The sequence below is a fragment of the Gavia stellata genome, chromosome Z (genome assembly GCF_030936135.1).
Source record: "Gavia stellata isolate bGavSte3 chromosome Z, bGavSte3.hap2, whole genome shotgun sequence".
NCBI lineage: Eukaryota > Metazoa > Chordata > Aves > Gaviiformes > Gaviidae > Gavia > Gavia stellata.
In genome coordinates this window covers 51,051,064-51,072,316 of record NC_082637.1, presented here as the reverse complement: position 1 = coordinate 51,072,316, position 21,253 = coordinate 51,051,064, and the positions used below count along the sequence as shown (strand labels likewise).

At 40.2% G+C, this 21,253-nt stretch overlaps 1 protein-coding gene across 1 annotated transcript in view; it reads left to right on the top strand.

Moving 5' to 3' along the window:
* The window catches only part of ROR2 (receptor tyrosine kinase like orphan receptor 2), a 159,441-nt gene that overhangs the window by 127,487 nt on the left and 10,701 nt on the right, over nt 1–21,253 (top strand). Inside the window, exon 5 of the mRNA XM_059833449.1 lies at nt 16,840–16,967. Within this exon, the coding sequence (XP_059689432.1) occupies nt 16,840–16,967 (128 nt within the window). The remainder of the gene's footprint in view (nt 1–16,839; nt 16,968–21,253) is intronic.

The following is a 21,253-nucleotide window of genomic DNA, read 5'->3' as shown; positions in this document are numbered from 1 at the left end:
TGGGCCTCCTCCAGAACGACATGCACGTCTTTTGTTTCATCAAAATATACGCTTGGCTGAGATGACCATATTTGAAGTATATATATTTTTCTAAGATATTTGCGGTAAGATGTTGAAGTTACAGAATAAGTGCATACTTTGTGTTCTGGTTTCCTGTTTTAATCAAGGAAGAAGAAGGATTTTGTGATTAAAACACTGGACTGTAATTTTAGAGGTCTGGATTCAATTTCTGGTTGTGCTCCTGTCTCTGTGTGTGACTGCAGCAAGTTGTTTAACTTTTGTGTCTCCATATTTTGTACATCAAATGGAGATGGTCGATCTTGGGAATTTTTTACCTTCCTCTATTATGGGATCAGATCGCTTCAAAATGTTTAGGGTACATTCTCTCCCCGCAAAGCACGGAATGTTATTCCTATTTTACGAATGAGGAACTGAGGCACAGATTATCTCAGGCTGGTCTACATTAAACAGCGTGTGTTTGCCTTGGCAGATTTCCTGGCTCCCTGACAATCCAATTTGGGGATCTGGCTGGAACATGCTGCAATTCCTCCTAGCCCCTGTGTGTCAGTTTCCTTTTTTCTTTCAGTGTTGAGGGGGAGACTGTATTTCACCCTGGGGTGTGGTTGGGGCTCCTTCCAGGGAATTTTGATCCACAATCTCAGATCTGCTTCTGGGTCTATCCATTTAAATGTCCTTTGACCGTCGCTCAGGCCGAGACAGGAAATTTGTAGAGGAAGGAGGGAACTGAAATAAAGGCTGCACTAGACCATTTTACATACGCTTTTCCCTCTTATCTATTTCAGAGTGTAATTTTTTGGTACAGTGATTGTTTTTACTCTAGCTCTGTAGGATACAGCCTAGTAGGTCTTGTAAGTATACTGTGTCACAAATAATATATAACTAAAAATTACACTCTCGTCAGTCCAGAGCCGTAGAGGACACTCAGAAACAGCTGACCTTCTGTCTTCTAATGGAAACTGCAAAATTTTTATCCTAATCTTACTTTTGTGTTGCAAAAAATATAAATTTTCTCATGAAAAACCTAGAATATGTGTAATTCAAGGCACAGTTAAAGAGCAGTGGAAGTACTGGTTTGGGTTGCTTTGCACCACATCAGATCCCAGCTTCTTCCCACACCACGTTATTTCTTCAGCTTTAAAATCCAATTAAATCTTTTCTAATCACTGGTAAATAAATGATGAATGATCTAATGCATTTTATGTTATTTAGTGATAGAAGTAGAAATTCAGTATGTGCTTACAAAATTGACTAATTCTAAAAGCTGGATGTGTATTTAAACTAATATGCGTAGCATCTTGGACTAGACACAAATGTCTATATTCCTGCAACTTGTTATCTGGGGAAACTATTGCAAGTGGTAGCTTTTTCCTTTCCTTCAAAGGAGGGGAAGAACAAAGGAAAGAAGCTGACAGGGAATATAGAAAGAAGGGTAATAGTTTGTTTCAATCTCTTATGCATACTAATCCATATTGTTCGGAAACCCCCAGAAACCAAAAGGAAGCCAAGCATATACAAAAGTGATTAAAAATAGACCCCCAGAAAAGCTTTACCTTCTTTATGCTACTGTATAAGTCAAACGCCCCTGAGACTTACGGTATAATACAGCTACTTTGCACTGCTTTACTGAGCGAGCCTGGTTGCAAAGACAAGAAAGCAGCCCTATGGGACTTGCCTGCTCTCGGGCAAGGTTTCCAAATACCTTAGGAAGAAGCAGCATTTAGTTACACTTCTGTCTACTCTTACAGTTAAGCTAAATTAGTGTTAAATGTGAGGAAGCACCTTCCCTCTTGTGATTAGCAGTACTGTGAAGGTACTTTTAAATGGGTTGGATCAAGCAGCATGATGAATGTAATGTTCACCACTTTGCATTTATATATGGGACTACAGCATGCAGTACACCAAAGCACACACTTTCTTTCCTAAGAGTTCTGCTTTCCAAAATTTAGAAATTTAGCTTGTGGGTGGATATTAGAGGAAGTTGATGGTTTCTGTAGGGGAGAATTTACCCACAGCCTGTCTGCTAGGAAAGCCTGCTTCCTACTCTGCAGAGCGGTGGTTAGGTTTTTGATAGCCAGCAGGCTATCATATCAGGTAAGCTGTAAGGTGCAACTTTGAGATATGCAATGTACAGCAAAGATCCAAATACAGCTCTGTCTTTGTAAATACGTAACCCCAACATGCCCTCTTCCAGCAAATTCTAGACCAGCAGCAGGTGCTTAGGTTTGGGCAGCTCAGAGAAACAATTTGTATTAAACTGACAAAGAAGATGCAAGTGAAATAAGACTTTTGTTAATCCATCTAAGGATATATGTAAATTGATATTCAAAGTAGTAATGGCCCTTGGACTTTTGGCAAGTAGCTACTGCAGCTGTTGGACACCCCTGATATAACCAGCAATCTACAGTTTGTTTTGATTTTACTTCCTCCCTCTCTCCCTCCCCTTCTCTCCTTCATGCAGTAGCTTAAATGGCTTTCAAAGTATTTATTGTATGTCCTACAAAAGGAGAGTTATATGTCCCTGAGACTTCCTGTCAGCATTTGATGCCACATTGAGTTTAATTAGAGTTCCTTAGGATGCTGAATAGCCTCTAAGTGCATACAAGGAAAGGGTGAACGTTGTAGTTAGGCACAAAGATAAAGGAACACTATTCTAATGAAAAGTAGGTAATTTAACAAAATGAGATAATGTTGTAACACCACACCATAAATCATCCTTTCCATTTTTATGGCTTTATGGTTAATTTTTCCCTACTTCTGTATTATTTTCTTCTCCATTTCAGTTTAAAAGAGCCAAACAAACTATAGATGCAACTAATTTAGTGTACTTGAGAAAAGGTGAAACAGATGGTACAAACTAATGAAATTTGAACATTTCCAGTCAAAATTAAATAACATGAAGAATGAGAGGAGCATTGTTTTAAAAAAAAGGAGAAAGAAAATGTACAAAGGTAATCTGCTTTTTTAAATTGGTACTGCTCTGTTAAGTCTAAAATCTGAGGTATATGAGGTAATACTACTCTGAAAATAGAAGTTGCAAGAACATCTCATCAGCAGTCTCTCTCATGCTCCTCAAAAAGGACAATCATAAGTGTCCCATTTCTAATTTTTTTTCAATCTGATATTAACACAGAAGAGACAAAGGATTGCTTTAGGTGGGACACAAACAATATTTGATATATCACAGAAACTTTGTTTTTATACATATGTGTGTGCACACATACACGTATTTCCCTGGGCCAAGTTTTTCTGACAGTTCAATTCACAGGCCAGAAACCACGTTTCCCCCTGCCTCAGCATGTTTTCCTTCAGGTTGGAAAATCAGTCTCTTTAGTTCAGTAGGACACTCTCAGCAGGCTGACCTGTGTATACAAATCCTGATAGTTTCATCTGACTCAGTTTTGCAAAATTGCCTTGAAAATACTCCAATTTTTCACATACCTAATGCCAATAAATAGTTCCAGATTGCAAAACAATGAGTAGAGGGGTAAAGGAATAGAATAGCACAGTGTAGGATAGAATAGAATAGAAGAAAATACAGTACAATACAATACAATACAATAGTTCCAGTTGGCAGGGACCTATAATGATCATCTAGTCCAATTGCCTGACCACTTCAAGTCTGACCAAAAGTTAAAGCTTGTTATGAAGAGCGTTGCCCAAATGCCTCTTTTTAAGGTGCTGACAGGCGTGGGGCATTGACTACCTCTCTAGGGAGCCTGTTGCAGTGTTTGACTACCCTCTTGGTAAAGAAATGCTTCCTAATATCTAGTCTGACCATCCTCTGACGCAGCTTTGAACCATTTCTGTGTGTCCTGTTGCTGGATCCCAGGGAGAAAAGATCAGCACCTCCCTCTCCACTTCCCCTCCTCAGGAAGCTGTAGAGAGCCATGAGGTCACCCCTCAGCCTCCTTCTCTCCAAACTAGACAAACCCAGAGTCCTCAGCCACTCCTCATAGGACACGCCTTCCAGACCTTCCACCAGCTTTGTTGCCCTTCCCTGGATGCATTCAAGGACCTTCGCATCCTTCTTAAATTGTGGGACCCAGAACTGCACACAGTACTGCAGGTGAGGCCACACCAGTGCTAAATACAGTGGGATAATCACCTCTTTTGACTGTCTGGTTACACTGTGTTTGATGCACCCCAGGGTGCGGTTTGCCCTCCTGGCTGCCAGGGCACGCTGCTGACTGACACAGCCTGTCGTCCACCAGCACCCCCAGATGCCTTTCTGCAGGGCTGCTCTCCAGCCACTCCTCTCCCAATTTTTACTTGTGTTTGGTCTTCCTCCATCCCAGGTGCAGAAGCTGTCATTTGTTTTTGTTAAATTTCATGCCATTGATGATTGCCCAATGCTCCAATCTATATACATCCCTCTGCAAGGCCTTTTGTCCCTTGAGAGAGTCAACAGCACCTCCCAGTTTAGTATCATTGGCAAACTTACCAACTGTGCATTGAACTCCTGCCTCCAGATCATTGTTAAAAATATTGACCAGAATTGGCCCTAGAATCGAGCCCTGAGGAACACTGCTGGACTGGCCATTAACCAGATGTAGCCCCATTCACTACAACCCCTTTAACCCATCTGTTCAGCCAGTTCTTCACCCAGTGCACTGTATACCTCCCCAAGGAACACATGGAATGTTACCTCAATCCCCAAAATAGAAAGAGTCTGTCTTTCCTCCAAAGTAAGAATAGTCCGTCTCAGCAGCAAGCAGTGTAAGAAAATATTGTTTCACACAGGAACAAAGCTTCTAGGCTTCCAACAGGAGGAGTGCAGACTGTCTTTTTACTTTTTCCTGTAATAGATTACAGTTTATTATATAAAATCATAGAATCATTTAGGTAGGAGAAGACCCTTAAGATCATCAAGTCAAACCGTAAAATGTTACAAGTTATGTAAAAACATATTCTTAACTGTAAGATCTGCTAAGTTACACAGGAATCTGGAACTTAGAACAAAGGCATGCTTGTGAGTGCGCTGTGTTAACAAAGCTAAAACTGTAGCTGCTTTTTGACTCTGAGCTGCTGCGATGATACTCCCCATTTATTGTTGGTAGCTGCAAGGTGGCGTGTTCATACTGTGTTTCGTAATTAATGTGGAAAAATCAGCCTCAGTGGGTCATGAAGTTTAGCTACATATTTTTTATTTCGGCATCAGATTGAGGAGAAGAGAGCAGAGTGAAAACGTATTACAAAAACAATAGTTCGAAGACTCAGCACTCCAGCAAGAATGTGCAATGGGTGATCCTTGTACTTTTGAACTTTCTGTCAATCAGACTGACAGATGTATCAGTGTAGACAGGATCTTAGTTTTCAAGCATCAAGAACTAAATGCTGAAAAGCTAAACTTGGAGAACCATTTGATTTCCTAGTAGAGTTTTCTACATGTTTTGATTCATGAAGAGTTTATTGATGTTAAGCACAATTAGATTAATTTATGGACCTGTGGTGCTGGTGTAATTGCTACTCACAGCTTATCAAGCTAATAATGTTTGCCTAGCATCATGTGTGTGGCATCTGAAAATAAATTATAACTGACTTTGGAATGTGAGCTATTTTGCTTTGTCTGAGATACAATGCAGTATCCATTATTATATTGTGGGAAAATTTTAATGAAAAAATTTGACATTCAGCCATTAATTGGTTATACATAGGGGGAAAAAAGAGGAGAGGAGTCTTTGGAAATAAGGTCTGATAGACATTCTGTAAGTCCAAAGGAAGAAAAGTAAGGGGAAATTATAATTTGAGATTACATGAGGGCTGGATGGATACCCAGGCGTCCCAGCAGTTTTGGGTGATTCAGGGTGCTGTGCCCCCAGCCCCAACAAAAGGTAGCTGCAGAGCCAAAGGTTGTTCATTTCTACCCTCTTCCAGTGGCTGAAGTAGAAGAGTGTCTGTTTATTTTAAATTCTTGAGAATTTCAGAGGCTTTGATTGAAACTGGCACAGAATTTCCTGTGCAGAAAAAGCTAATTTTCCTAATTTGGAAAAAATCAGCAATCCTATTATGTGGAATTATGATGACACACCAGAATTATTTCATGAGTTCTGGACTCCTTAGCCATACCACCCAGACCTCAGTCGCTGGAGCCAGATGACAAGCGGTTAGCACTAATAATAGACTGCTGTCTTCAGTACAGACAGCCCAGAAGAGGAGACACATACTTATTCATCTATTGACAGAAAGAAATGGTGAGACACGAAAAACATTAGGTTTTGCTCCAGGTTTTGGAGAACCATGTGCTCTCCTGGTGGTAGCCCCTTTATGCATCCCTGACCTGCCTCTTCCACTTTCATAGCCCCTGTCATCCTGGGCCCTCAGCTGACTCCTCATACCATTGCCTCAATTAACCTTAGGCACTAGCCCTGACAAGGTTGCCAAGCACTTTTATTTTCTCACACGCGTCTGTAAAGCTTGCTGGAGACAGGGTATTTGGAGAATGTATTAGCCACATTCTCGTAGGCTGGGTTGAGCTCATGAAGATGGAAATGATGTAAAGGCTGGACAAGTTTGGGTAGTGATTCATGGGAACAGCAAAAGGTATGTTCCAGCAAGTCTCAGATGTCTGCTCAATAGCAAGGGAACACAATAGCATCACAACCAAATGGCTGCTCCTTTCCCTGGTAGTGGTTTTGGTTTGGGTTTTAATTTTTTTTTTTCTAGAGAGAAAAATGGTAATTTTCTCTGGCCTCATTTTTTGAAACACCTGAACCATTTATTTTGAAGTTAAAAAATTTAAAAAAAATTAGCTTTGGACTGTGGAAAATTTTAGCTCCAAGTTCTGCAAAGTTAAGAGCAGCTATGAAAACAGCCTCTAACATTGGGAAGTATTCAGATTGTAAATTTCTGCAACATTGCCTAGAATAAGTAGTTCATATTGCATCCATAAAAAGTAACAGTGAAGCTAACAAGTATTTCATATTGTTGCTTAGATGTTTTTAAAGAAGTAATTTAGTTGATGCTGGGGGTTTCTGATGGTTAGAAAATGCTAATTTTTCCTTAAGTCTGGAAAAATTACTGTGAATCTGACACTTCAGTATTATATGGTTATATATAGTTGATGTTTCTGTAGTTTTAATAAAAATGTTCTGTGAAAGACTTTGAATATGAACACTTGCATGTACATATAATTATGTAACCAATTTATAGCTGATGCTATGATGTCTGGCTGTTTTACAAAGTGCTCTGCTATCAGATGTATAATCTCTGTGTTAGCTGAAATAGAAAAGCCATCTTTGTTATGTTAAAAAAAAAGAAGAAAGAAGAAAAAAGAAAAAAATTATACCGGTACAGCTATTTTCATTTTTCCATTTGCTCAGATATTTTCACAAGTGATCACATTTTTAATGGCATGGTCAGTTAAAACGTTTTTTTATTCTGAAACAATTTTAATTAATAATGGTTCTAAACCTTTTTTTTTAATAAAACTATCTTACCTTTTTAACATCTATTAAAAAGCTAGGAAACACTTTGCAGAAAACTTGTATTTCCTATCATTCCAGAAAAAAACAAAATGGAAAGCTCAAGGCACTTCCATGGGATTTCGGTTTTTGTTTTAAATTATTCCTTTGTCTTTCTTGTAACCCTCCCTTCTCTTTGGATTTATATAACTGTCTAATTTTGATCATGCTTCCTTAGCCTTCTCTTCTCTCAAGACTTTCTACCTCCTACCTGTCTTCTTGGCATACGTATAAAATTCCGTCAATGGATATCAATGAACTGAACAATAATATAAAATTTCTATTTGTGCATAAAGTCTACCTGTGTAGATAAATCACAATGCATGAATATCTACCTGGAAACCTTAAGGGTTTTTTTTATTTGTTATTTAATTTATTTATTATTTGCATTTATGTTGTTTATTATTTCATTTATTATGTCATGCTTACCCTGGTGGCTTTTATGGAGTGGGGTGAGGGTTGTGATAGGCAAGGTCAGAGCAGCCTGGTGGGAGGTGCGCTGAGCTTCTCTCACCCACTCCCAGGCGTGAGAAGGGACCCCTATCCCCAGACCAGCCCCCTTGGTGAGGCCCCATATCCCTCCCTCCCACCTATGTCAGCACAGCCACCAAAGCTGCCCTTCGTTCCTTCTTTCTCCCCTCGATGGCTTTCCCATCCCTCTGGGCAGCCGACCTGACCTCTTAGCTCTGCCCACTCAGTCGCATCCCTCCTTCGGTGTAACACAGCAGCCCAGGTGGAGCCCTCTGTCCCCTTCGCTGACCCCCACGCACTGGCAGCCCCACTGCCGAAGCCCTCCCTGGGCTGCCCCCTACCAGTTTTATTGCTACCTGGGTATGGCAGCAATTATAATGACATCTTCAGCTGGTGGGCTCTTCCAAGACCTTTTTGGAGCTGACCTGTGTGTACTTACTTAGGGTGGCATGGCAGGAAGAGGAAAGATAAAAGTGAAGAGGAATTTTTGCTTTCCTTGGAGAGTGGGGGGAATAGGGAGCTGTTTGTTAGAGGCTCTCCAGAGGGCTCGTTGGCCCTGCTGTTTTTCCTTGGGGATGCTGGAGGGACACAATTTATTAGATAGTCATAACACACTGAGAGGGATAACTTGCCTTAAAAAAAAGGGGTGAGGAGGGAGACTCATAATGATTGTTTTGGTGAGGGAGAAGCTGGAATGCTGCATGGCCAGGTCCGTCTTCCCATATGATGAAATTAGTTTTCTGAAGTGGTTTTTTTTCCAATTCTTCAGTAACCCTGGTTGTAACAGAGATGTTTCTGTTAAAAATATCTGACACTCAGCAACAGACCTGCAGCCTTCCTTGGATTACCAGCTGACTCATGTGATTTCAAGATTTCATCACAACATGCTGACACCTATGAAAGCAGAGGGAGAATTTACAAAAATATCATTTGACTAAATTGAAAAAGAGAGTTTGTAGGTAGAAGTAATATTAGATCATGTGTTTGAAGTTACATGTGGTAATCAGAGGATTATGGCTGGTTATACCTCCAGGGACAATCCTTGTTCCTTGCAGAAATTCAGGACGTAGATGTCCTTGTTTAGCTTTGCTTCTTTGACTGTTTTACCCAGGTTACTGTAGTAAAAGCCATCCTGCCAACCATGTCTATACTTCCGTAAGTGATTACTGTACTTGGGAACAGCAACAGTTTTTGGTACACTGAAACCCTTTCTAAGTATGTAAAGCAATGATAAACAGGTGAATGCCTGTGATACCGTCAAACCACAGCAGCATGTAGTGTTATTTAATGAGCATCCTGACAGTTTTATATGTTTGGTTCTTTCCTACTTCTTGGCTAGTGAGAGCTGTGTGTTTTTATTGTTATAGGAGCGATGGAGGATGATTCTGTGAAAGAAAGGAAGGCAATACCATTTTCCATTCATTTTATCCACTTAAATAATTGAACATGGTATATCTAAGTAAGGACACAGCTCAGCTAGGAGTGCTGACACCCACTTAAGGCAATGCCTAGTGAGGAGAACAATTTGGTTCATGATTTAGTGAAGGGATATGCTTAAACCATATTGATGTCCTCCGTCTTTCTTGCATTTAAATGCTTTTTAAATACCTTGCATTAAAAGCATCCTCCTTTCATGGTAACATCAGAATATATGTTTAAAATATTATTTGGACTATGTTTTAGAGACAGACTTTGGAGCCTGAGTTTTGTATTTAAAAATACTGATTTTATAATCTGTTGTGGAAATAATTGCCATAGGCTAAAAATAAGGTTGTTGTTTACAAGTTGCTGTTTGACAAACAACTTACTTCTCTCTAGTTTGTCACAAACACTAAGTCCATTTGTAGCTGTGTTTTTACTAATGACATTTCAATGAATTGCTTTATCTATTACCTGGCTTAAAATGGTGTCTCAAATCCTATGATTAACATTAAAAAATTCATCATTTAGTAGAAACAGTAGAATAAAGATCAACTCTTATTTTTTACTGATCTTAGACATTGAATCTGGAGTTTCAGTTCACAATGTACTTTTTTAGGAACTAGCAGATAAACATTCAAATCAAACGCAGAACAATTGCTCTGTTCAGTAAATGGGACTTTAAGTAAATTTTTTTAGGGATTCTGTTATGTCCTGATATTCAGATAAACAGCACAAAAATAATTGCTAATTGTTAATATTTATCTAAGTTGTATGCTAGATGTAAGAGAATCTTGCTTTCGGGGTCTGTTGTTGCACTCAATGAGCATCTGGTAGCAAAATTCACGGGCCATATCCCTGGTGAGTGTAAATTGTCATAGGTCCATTGATTTCAACTGAGCTATGACTATTTATACAAATCCCCCTGCCTGTTAGTTTTTGACTTTTTAACACTATACCTCCCTTCTTTTCTGATACTATTTATTACATTCCTGTAGTGTATGGGAAAAATTTTTACACCCTTCTTGTATTTTAGTGAAGTCTCTCTTTGAGGTGTTAACTAGTTCAATGGGTATTTTCTGATATCCCAGGAGTGCTGATCCTTAGACATGGGTGAAGTCATGCAAACAAGTTATTTTGTGTGCCAGAAAGGTGGGTTATTTGCTGGTAAACCTTTGGTCAGAGAATGAAGCTGTTTGTTCAGAGCGTGGAAACAGGTAGGGCAGGAAGCTTGCGCCCTTCTCCCGTGACGTGGGCACAGGGTGCCTCCGTCCAGGCAGCGGTCTGATGCAGCAGTGAGGTTGTCCCTGCCATCCTTTCTCTTCTTGACTTCAGCAGGCAGGACACAGATGTGCAGGTGTGGGGTTTTTGGTGTCTTATGGTTTGTGGCGTTCTTTTTTAGGTTTTCCTGTACGCCTGGGTTTTGGAAACTTCACTAAAACCTCCAACCCATTTGTGCGTGTTACTGAATTTCTGCCCTGTGTGGGCAGAAGTTATGGGCAATGTCAGGAGTACCTGGCATTAGCCCAACTCTTCTCAATGGATGAATAGTAATGGTTCAGGCAATACTGCTTTTGAAAAATCCCATTCTTTTCCTCCATCAAATATTTATACCCCAGTCCTGTTGCTTGAATGTCAGTAGTAAAATGTCTGTTGATCTCCTGTGCACAACAGGAGGCCTACGAGAAGGAGCAATTTTATAACCTGTTTTAACTATTACTTTAAAAGATAACACTCTTGACAAATCTTAATTAATGGTGAAACAAGAAATGGAGTGTTTTATTCGATATTTTCCCTGAAAGGTAAATATACAAACCTGACTGGAAAGTACCAACTATTTTTCTATAGTAGCATTAATATAAATTCACTATGTTTTTGACAGGAGGCAAATTTCATAGATGTGATACGGCATATGACAAGTGTCGTATGTTTCTCTTCTCTCAGATCTTCTTTATGACCTGTGATATTTGGAGATCTTCTTCATGACCTGTGAATATTTGGAGATGTGAACTCATTTTAGTCATCAAAGAGTGATCCCATTGTAAGCTGAGTTCGCTCCCTAGCACTATGATAAGATACATGTCAAGAGTAAGGGTAACAAATTCCAGGGGCTGTAGCACCAGATTATAAGACAACCTGATTTTGAGATGCAATATAAACAAACCATGAATACATATGTATGCTAAGAACAGAAATTCCTGATTTTTTACTGCAGCCCTTTATAATGCCCTGCCCATAAGTCAGAGTGATTTGCCTCTCTTTGATTAAACAGAAACCCTTTATTCCTTAAATTCTTTGTACTGCAGGTCATTTAACTTGTGTGCTTTATGATTATGAAGTAGACACACACCAGGCTAAGTAAACTCATAGTCTGAAATATGATGCCTGTCCCTTTCCCTCTAATCTTATTCTCAATTATAATCATCCTCTTTACACAGCTTCTGCAATCAGTTTTCAAGCTGTAGCTATCAAAAACTCAGAGACTTTCCCACAAGACGAGTGGCTGTCTACCAAATGTATTTCTCTACCCACAGCAAATAGGATGACATAAATAATTTGTCCTTTCCTTCGTCTGTCACTGTCTAACCGTGGTTTTCTGTGCATTTTTCCTTGCTTTGCCACTCCATTTGTAATGCAATATGAGGGGGAATCCTAATATCTTCTCTTAGTATTTAACAGTTTTTAATTAACAGCTGTTTAATCCCTGGACAAGAAGAAAGAGGTTCAAAAATTCAGGTTTGTTATTTGCTGTGGGAAAATTTATAGGAAATTTTAACTGCACTTAGTTTGCTTGTGGAAAACTGCTGTAACAAAGTTTCTACTATCTTTTTAAAAACTAACTTCTGGAATATCCTGTTAAAGTCTATGAATTGCATTAGTATTGTTTACTTTGGTAAAGTGTAAGCTGAGGATGTATCCCTCCAAATAACTTCTAAATTTATTATTTTAATATATTAAAATAAATAGTTCTCAAATTATAATTTTAAATAACACTTTCATTCATTTTATTACAAAGGCAGGTTGGTAGGCTACTGTTAAATTTCAATCAAAACATTTTTCTTTCTGAGTTTTCTGGAGGATTTCTGAGTTTCCTTTTATGGCAGATGCACGGCGTTGTGTCTCTTCTGTTTTCAGGAAAATAGATTTAACTTAGACTTTTCTGTTGTCTCTCTAAGTTGAGTTTGTGGGGTGCAATCAGAAAAAAGGTATCTTATTAGCAAATAGATGTCTAGTACCTCTCAACTTTCAGAATTCCCTTCATGAACACTTGCGAAAGTTTGTTATGCCCTCACATGTTTTCTCTATTTTTTCAGCAAAACCAATAGGGCTGCACTCACTGTGTTTTCAAGGGCACCAAATACGTACTGAAAGCTCTCAGCAGACTTACGTGCTTCACAAGGTGATTTTAGTATTGAATAGAGTTTCCACGGTTGCCTTGTATTTACTGGGACTTTTTTGTTTCATATGCCCTTTGGACTGTTCAGCTGTGACAGTTGGATAGAATAGATTGTGTTACATAGATATCATATAGTGTATTGTGCCCAGATGTATTCTTTCAGCATTTCAGATTTTCCATTAAGAAAAGCCTCTTTGTTTCCTAGGTATTTTCTTTTTTAGTCTTTTGTTTGGTGTTCTTTCTGTGTCACATGTGGAATTAAAGTAATGTTTAATGCGAGGGTGGGGGTGACGATGTTCAGTATGTTTTTGCAGCACATGCACTATGCCTAGAAACCTTTCCATGAACTTCTAAAGGGGATATCTACCTTATGGAATTCTTGCATGACCTCCATCTAGAGAGATTCCTATTCATGCGTGCTTGGTTTTATTGCTATTCAGAGGCACCTGGTTCTTCCAGTGCTTCCTTTATAGACCCAGATGTCCCCGGAAGTTACGGTTTCTGTCAGTGGGAGGAGATTCAACTGACACCGTATCACTGAACCTGTGTCTTTCTTCTACATTGCTTGTTTCGTTAATTCTCCATTTCATACAGACTTCTTCTGCCCACAAACTTGAAGGCAGACTGTGTTTAATCAGGCGGTGCAGTGCATGTGTGATAAGGAACTTGTAAATGTCTTGTCAGTGCTTGGTTCTTCAAGATGTTTCCAGAGCAGTAAGCCTGGTCAATCTTAGATACACCCCATGTTGTAAATAAAAGTAGTATCAGTGTTTTGGTTTTATTTGTGCATGCCCAAAATAAAAGGTTCTCCTGCTTTAGCTTTATGTTAGAAAGGCTGGTTCTTAATTTTATTCTTCTGGCAGAAGATCACCTTATGGGCCTGGAAAACTAATGGCATTCATCCTAAGAAATGGACGTTGGGGTTTTAGGAACAGAGGGTCTGTTTAGTCAGATTCTTTACAATTTTAGTTTTAAATCCAAACTCTGGTCAAACATCTGACAGGTAGTTGGGACAAGAGTTCTCTCAGTAGGACCATATACCTTACCTCCACTCTAATGGTTTGCTGAGAAAATTCATGCTCCAGGTGTGCTGTCTTCGAGACTGCCCTCCAGCAAAAGAGAAAAAAGAAGGTCAACACTTGGGATATTCCTGACTCTGTTTTGTAAAAAAAATAGTTATCTAAAACCAAAAGAAAATCACCTGTGAGAAAAGGCAGTGTCATCTTGAAAGGTTCAGAAAGAAACAACAAAGAACAAAGGTAGAAAAGTACCTATGGCAGTTAGCTTGTAAGATTTCTGCAAGTGGAACAAATTGAAGTCTTCTGGATTCCTCTTGTGGAGTCAGATTTCTGCTTTTAACAGAGTTCTTGATCAGAGCAGACTTTACAGCTCAAGCAGCAGGAAATTGAAGAGTCAGTATTCCTGCCTATTTTCAGCAGCTTTTAACTCTTGCTCTGATCAGCAACTGAATTGCTGGCATATGGTTTGGAGTAGGAATCAAAACCACACGTGGTTGCAAAGACTCCTGTTTGAACTGAGCATGATGCCACTCCTATGCTGTTTTATCAGATTGCCCCCAGCCTGCTTTTTGCTGTGGATGTTTTGCCATGTGCTGAGTGTACATGTAGCTGAGGGCAAGAGTTATCTGTAAGAAGACTCGTAAGTGCTGCCACTTCTGCAGCTTTGTTGAAATCAACTGTTTTCCTAAGAAGACTAATTGTAATTTTGTCCCCTCGATCACTAGTACTAGTCAAACTGTGTTCACTGAGTAACCTGACCTGACAAAGATGCATGTAGAATAACAGCCCAGCTTCTGTCAGAGTATCTGACATCAGGTTACTGTTTACTTTTGCTTGCATCCATGGTAATGGTCATATCCAGTTTAGTTTAATCAGCAGCTGACTATAACATGGGAGAGGGGAGCATATGTGTGTATATACAGTGTCTAAGCTGTATTTAGAAGTTCTTGACAGAAATAAATAAACTGAGCTAAGTAAGAGATCACACTGCTTTTGTCACCAAACCCATGCTGTTTGGAGTGATATTTTTTAGAGATTTTTTTTGTGTGTGTGCTGGCAGGAGAGACCTGCACTGAGAGTTGAAGTGTGAGGTACAGTTTCAGTTACATACATTGCTGACTTTGTTCTGCAGGATAGGGGAATGAATTTACTCTTGAGAAGGAGGTCAAATAAGGGTTTCATATTCATTCAGCTCTTATGGGAATTGCTGACTTCCTACTGAGTTGGTCAAGGATCATAAACCAGGCACAGACAAAATGCTTTGATATTTTTGTCCCTTCAGGCATGATGCAATTGTTGCAAAATTAGAGGTTTTGTTATGAGAGTGAAAGAATTTCATTGCAGAAATTAATTGATCCTGAAAGACTCCTCCTTTACTTCATCTACCATAATAAAAATCTTACATATCTTTGTGGAAGCAGAACTTGTTTCAGAGTTTGTAGACAAAATGTTGCTTTATGAATATTTAACAATCTTACTGTGATACGAAATAAAGGCCATGAATAAACTGCATGAGACACTTCATATCACCATGGTTTATCTAGCAGCTGTGTGACAGATCGGGTCCTGTTAAGTCATTGTCTTTCTGGGAGGAAAGGGAGAGATGCTGCTCGAGTGGTGATCGGTGGTTCCAGCTTTTGGCTACACTGTATGGACAGTCCCACCCAAACTTCCACTGCCAAAGAGTTTAATACTTTAAGAAATAGTGGTAACATTTCCCCAAAGAGATGAGCTTTATCAGGAAGACATAGCAGAGGAAAAATGTAAAAAGATTCGTAAGACAGAATAAGGTATCAGAAATAACGGGCTGCACTCGTCACTGTGTAAGTGTTGGGTGATGTGCTCATCATGGCTAGCCATTGTCAGGCAGCAGGTTTTTGTGCTAATTTGGCCCAGATGAAGTTATGTGGTTTTACACGTATTCACTGACAGTTTTGTGCTACTTTTGTGGCATGCTAAGGAAGTGTGAAGATACTTGAAAGAGAAGTGGAAACACGGGTGACCAAAACAGATATACTGATATCCAAAGATAATAAAGTACAAAGTGCAGAAGAGTATTGAAGTAATACTTCAAAAATTGCTGGTATGGGAGAGGTAACCCAGACTTTTGAACTGACTGTTTAGTTACGGAAGTTGATTAAGCTTTTGGGTGTCCTAGATTCATGGTTTTCTAGATTATGTTTTACGCGTTTTTTGGTCCCATCATGCAGTGAATGATGTGATGTGAATCCATCAGGCTAGTGAATCCTAGCACAGAGGCTGTGCCATGCCAGAGGAAACCCACAGCATACTGGATATGAACTCTGAGAGCGCTCTCACTCTGAAGTCCCTTTTCAGTGCTCAGAGAGTTATGGTCTACAGATCAGCTCTGTATTATTTACTGGGGCCTTGGGGATGATATGTTAAACCACTGAGCCTTTAGGCAAAATATTTATGTTGATGTAAGGGAGTAAAATTTGGCCCCAAACCTCATTGAATTGAAAAATGTTGGAAGAGGAATTTGGCATTGACTCTGACTAGAGAGAAGAGGAAAAGAGGTTAAAACCTTGATTACTATTTACCTAATTCAGAGTTCAAAATTATTCTGTGTTTTAATTAAAGCTTGGCAAGGTCTCTTCTGCTGTTCACTACAGGAAATGAAGAAAGAGAGAGAGAGGTGGAAGAAGAGAACCAACTGTTTGCCTAATTGTACTGGGCGCAGCTAGATGCCAAAAAATGCATGGGGACATGTAACAAGATCTATGTTGCTGTCTCAGTCCAGCAGCTTTTTAATAAATTCATCTGTCAAATCCCATTACTATTAGCATATGATTTTTAAATTAATCTTGGGTTTTGGTTTACTCCTTTCTCTAATGAGCTGTTTACAGGGTGCCTCATTAATACTTCTAAGGTAGCGTAGAGAGAATTGGAGAAGAAGGCTGCACCTGGGGAACGGAACAATTTCAAATTTGCAGTCTTCTGGGGTTTTCTCATTTTATAACAATGTATTTTGTAAAAATTCATTGGGGACAGCTAGACTTCTGCTTATAAAATCCTAACCTGTCTTTTGCAGAGAAGATTACCATGAAGACGGGTTCTGTCAGCCATACAGGGGAATTGCGTGTGCACGAATCATTGGAAACAGGACAATTTATGTGGACTCCCTCCAGATGCAAGGGGAAATTGAAAACCGAATTACTGGTAAGCTTATACATCTCTGTAGCAGGGCAAAAAACATTCATGTAAGTATCCAATTCAGGTATAAATAGTGCTATCATCCTTTTCAGTTTTATCGGTCAATGACTAAGACATCCTTATATTAATGTTTAGAGGAGGTGAGCCAGTTTCCCACTTGTGCAGTTAGCAAAATTTGGAGCAAGGAAGATGAATATCTGCTGTCATGTGTAGAAGCTTTTTCTATGTCCTTAAGTAAAATGTCAGAGCATTGACGTTTTAACAGCTTGTAGTTTATACTGGAGCTTTTGCATGATGGATTCAAGTAGAAGTTTTTTTAAAAGATCAGTTTGTGATGTAATAAAAAATTACCGGTTTTTTATTTTCTTGAAAAATGTGTGGTGGCTTTTCTCTTGGGTTTCCTCCTCTATTGCATAATCCCAGCAGGCTCTGGATTTCACATTGATTTATACAAAACAAGAGTCGACTTCCCTGTGCTCTGCCCCTGCAGATGGTTTCTCTGATCATCATTTTGGTACAGAGTCAGAAACATGCATCCAAAACCTTAATGACTTTCAATAGGCTGTACATCAACATGGGTTTTCTTCACTGGACCTCAGTTAGCTGACATTAGCAGCTGTGACTCTGATGTACACAAGCAGAGCAAGCAAATGAATCCTTGGAATAAAGCAAACTTTATCATAATATATGGCCAATTAACTCAGTCCAGCAGGAGATTATTTGCATCTGGCCAGACATGGCTGACTAATTGAATCTGCAATTTTAACATAACTAGTTGCCGAAAGGAGTTTGACTTCATTTGTCAGCTCTATCTTCTTAAAGATATTACCTCAAAGGCTCATTGTCAAGCCAGAAATCCAGGTCAGGTTTTTTTTCTGCTCTTGAGACGGTGATCAGATTCTGGAACTGGCAAAATCCAGGTGCTGACCTTTCCTTGTGCTGTTAGGACTCATTCCCCTCCCTCCTTTCTCCTGTACTCTGTTGTAATTCCATCCTCTTTTACCATTATGGAGGGGTTCATCTTGAGGGCGCTCACAGGGCATGTGCAGGACAACCAAGGGATCAGGCCAAGGGATCTGGATGAGGGGATCGAGTGCTCCCTCAGCAAGTTTGCAGACGACGCCAAATTGGGTGGGAGTGTTGATCTGCTTGAGGGTCGGAAGGCTCTGCAGAGGGATCTGGACAGGCTGGATGGATGGGCCCAGGCCAATTGTATGAGGTTCAACAAGGCCAAGTGCCGGGTCCTGCACTTTGGTCACAACAACCCCATGCAATGCTACAGGCTTGGGGACGAGTGGCTGGAAAGCTGCCCTGCAGAAAAGGACCTGGGGGTGTTGGTCGACAGCCGGCTGAATATGAGCCAGCAGTGTGCCCAGGTGGCCAAGAAGGCCAATGGCATCCTGGCTTGTATCAGAAATAGTGTGTCCAGCAGGAGTAGGGAGGTGATCATGCCCCTGTACTTGGCGCTGGTGAGGCCGCACCTCGAATCCTGTGTTCCGTTTTGGGCCCCTCACTACAAGAAGGACATTGAGGTGCTGGAGCGTGTCCAGAGAAGGGCAACAAAGCTGGTGAGGGGTCTGGAGCACAAGTCTGATGAGGAGCGGCTGAGGGAGCTGGGGTTGTTCAGTCTGGAGAAGAGGAGGCTGAGGGGAGACCTCATCACTCTCTACAGTTACCTGAAAGGAGGTTGCAGAGAGGTGGGTGTTGGTCTCTTCTCCCAAGTGACAAGTGATAGGACAAGAGGAAATGGCCTCAAGTTGCGCCAGGGGAGGTTTAGACTGGATATTAGGAAAAATTTCTTTACTGAGAGAGTGGTGAGACACTGGAATAAACTGCCCAGGGAGGTGGTGAAGTCATCATCCCTGGAGGTGTTCAAGGAACGTTTGGACGTGGCACTATGGGACATGGTTTAGTGGGCATGGTGGTGTTGGGTTGATGGTTGGACTTGATGATCTTACAGGTCTTTTCCAACCTTAGTGATTCTGTGATTATGTCATTAATTAATATATACTATTGATACAATTTTTTTTCTATGACATAATCTCTACCCTGTTTGGATATTTTTTAGCAATATGGAAATGTTCAGCTATCTGAAATTATTAAATTTGTAACTCTGTGAATTATGTTTATAATGTCCTTTAAAAACAAAACAAAACAAAACAAAACAAAACAAAACAAAAAACCTGCAATATCTTACAGAAAATGTTTATTGATCAAGTTACACTTGTTTCTGGAATATACAACATGGACATTCATGACCTGGCTGCTGGATCCCTAATACCGCTGATTATTGGTTGGATTTTGGAGGCTGGGGGCTGGGACACTCTGTCCTGGAGTTGAGGAGAATTTCTGATGGGACTGTTCTTTTTTAGGAAAGCTCTGTGAACCACCATGAAGAGCTGCCCAGTGCCTAGCTAGGCAGTAATGATAATCCATTAATAATACGTCATTTTCAAACTATGTACATCTGAAGGACATACCAAATGCCTTATGCAAAATGACCCTGAGGATTTCACAGCACACTTGCTTCTTGCTAGTCGTCTTACATGTAAGACAAGTGTTGCAAGACTGGGTGTTCTCTGTCCAAAAGACAGTGCATTTTTGAAATTGCGGTAACTTGTCAGATAAAAAAAAGCCTGCTGGGTAACTACTGCTGAGATTTTGCTTATACTTTTGCCCATACTTCCTCAGCATAGTTTTTGGTGGAAGGTGTTTGTGCTCAGAGCTGCAGGGCGCTTGGGGGAGGCTGTGCCTGGGAAACAGCGACACCTACCGCCCGGCCCCGAGAACGTTGAACAAGGCTGACGGTGACATCTATGATGAATTTTCATTCCGGGTTTTCATTTCCCTGCTCTGCTGATGTGTGAAATACATTACCTTTGTCTCTGTGGCCCCTGGTGCTGTTCGGTCCTGGCCATGTGGTTAGGTGAGAATTGCAGCCTTCTGTTAAAAAAAGAAGGACGTTTCTGGAGAAAAACTCAAGACATGACTTGAAAGACTGGGAAGTCAACAATAGTGCATGGACCTGACCCGTGACCTGTGGATAAGTGTGGCTAGCACTGTCTTTGCTATGCTGTTTAATATCTGTTTAATAACTAAAAAAATAAACTGCTTAGATGCCACCACACAGTCCTGCTAGCTTTTGGACCTCCCATCAAAATAAGGACATGATTGTGAATCGTGCACTCTTTACTCATACCGATCTAAATTCTGTAATGCCTTCACAAAATTAGTATGGTGTTTCAAACAGCCAACAGTGACCGCTTCACTCCTCCAGGTTTGTTTTTTCCCTGTTAGTCTTTGGGACAAGCACATGCCACAGCTGTCATTTGAGGCCTGTTATCATGCTTGCATGCAGTGTTCCCTACATGACTGATAAATTGTTACACACCTGTGTTAACATTCCTGTATTAAAATAAGCAAAGGTGTAAACAGTACAAAAGGCTGGAGTTGGGGCTGTTTGCTGCACGTGTGGTGTTTAGGAAGAGACAGGAGACTCTCTGACAGCAGGTGGCAGCAGGAAGTAGATGGTTGAAAGGAGAGAGCTGGACAAGAGGGAAAGAATTGATTCATAGGTTGTAAATAGGCTGCTGAATGACTTGAACTGCTTGTTTCCTCTCCTTTTACAGTGTGTGTTGGTGGAACGTGCGGTCTAGCAAGCCTCACTCACAAATGATGCTTTCCAGTGTGGGAAAGAACATTCCTACATTTAAAGCTTGATTCATCCCCAGATACATGATGCATATGCCCATTTGTCTTTTCCCTGCAATGTGCAAGAAAACTCTCAGATAAACGTTAGTGTGTAGGTGCTGAGAGCTGAAGGGGAGGATTAAGTTCCTAATTCCTTATGTGGTCAGTATGCTGAGATTGATTACATTAATTTTTCCCAAAACTACTGCCTGTTAGGCTTCTCATGCTATTAATAGCAATATCTCCCCAAATACCAATGGCACACTTCCTTTTGCCTGTCAAGACTTGAAAAAAACTTGTCTTGTTTAGTGATCAAAATGTCTACAGGAGCAAGAAGCTAGGTGGTCCTCATTCAGATTTTACATAATTAGGAACTTTGGAAATACATGTCAGCATCCTGGCAGGTGTATCTTGCCTTTGCTCTTTATCCTTTCAAGTTAAAATTAGTCAAGCACCAACAGTTTGCTCAATGCTAGTCACTTGGGTAACTTCCTAAGAACTGAGGTCCTACAATCTCTGTGCAGACATCAGAGGGACACTAGGATGCTGGTTTGCTTTCTGCACTTGTCAACTCTCCTTTACAGCAGAAATGCCCTTATTTC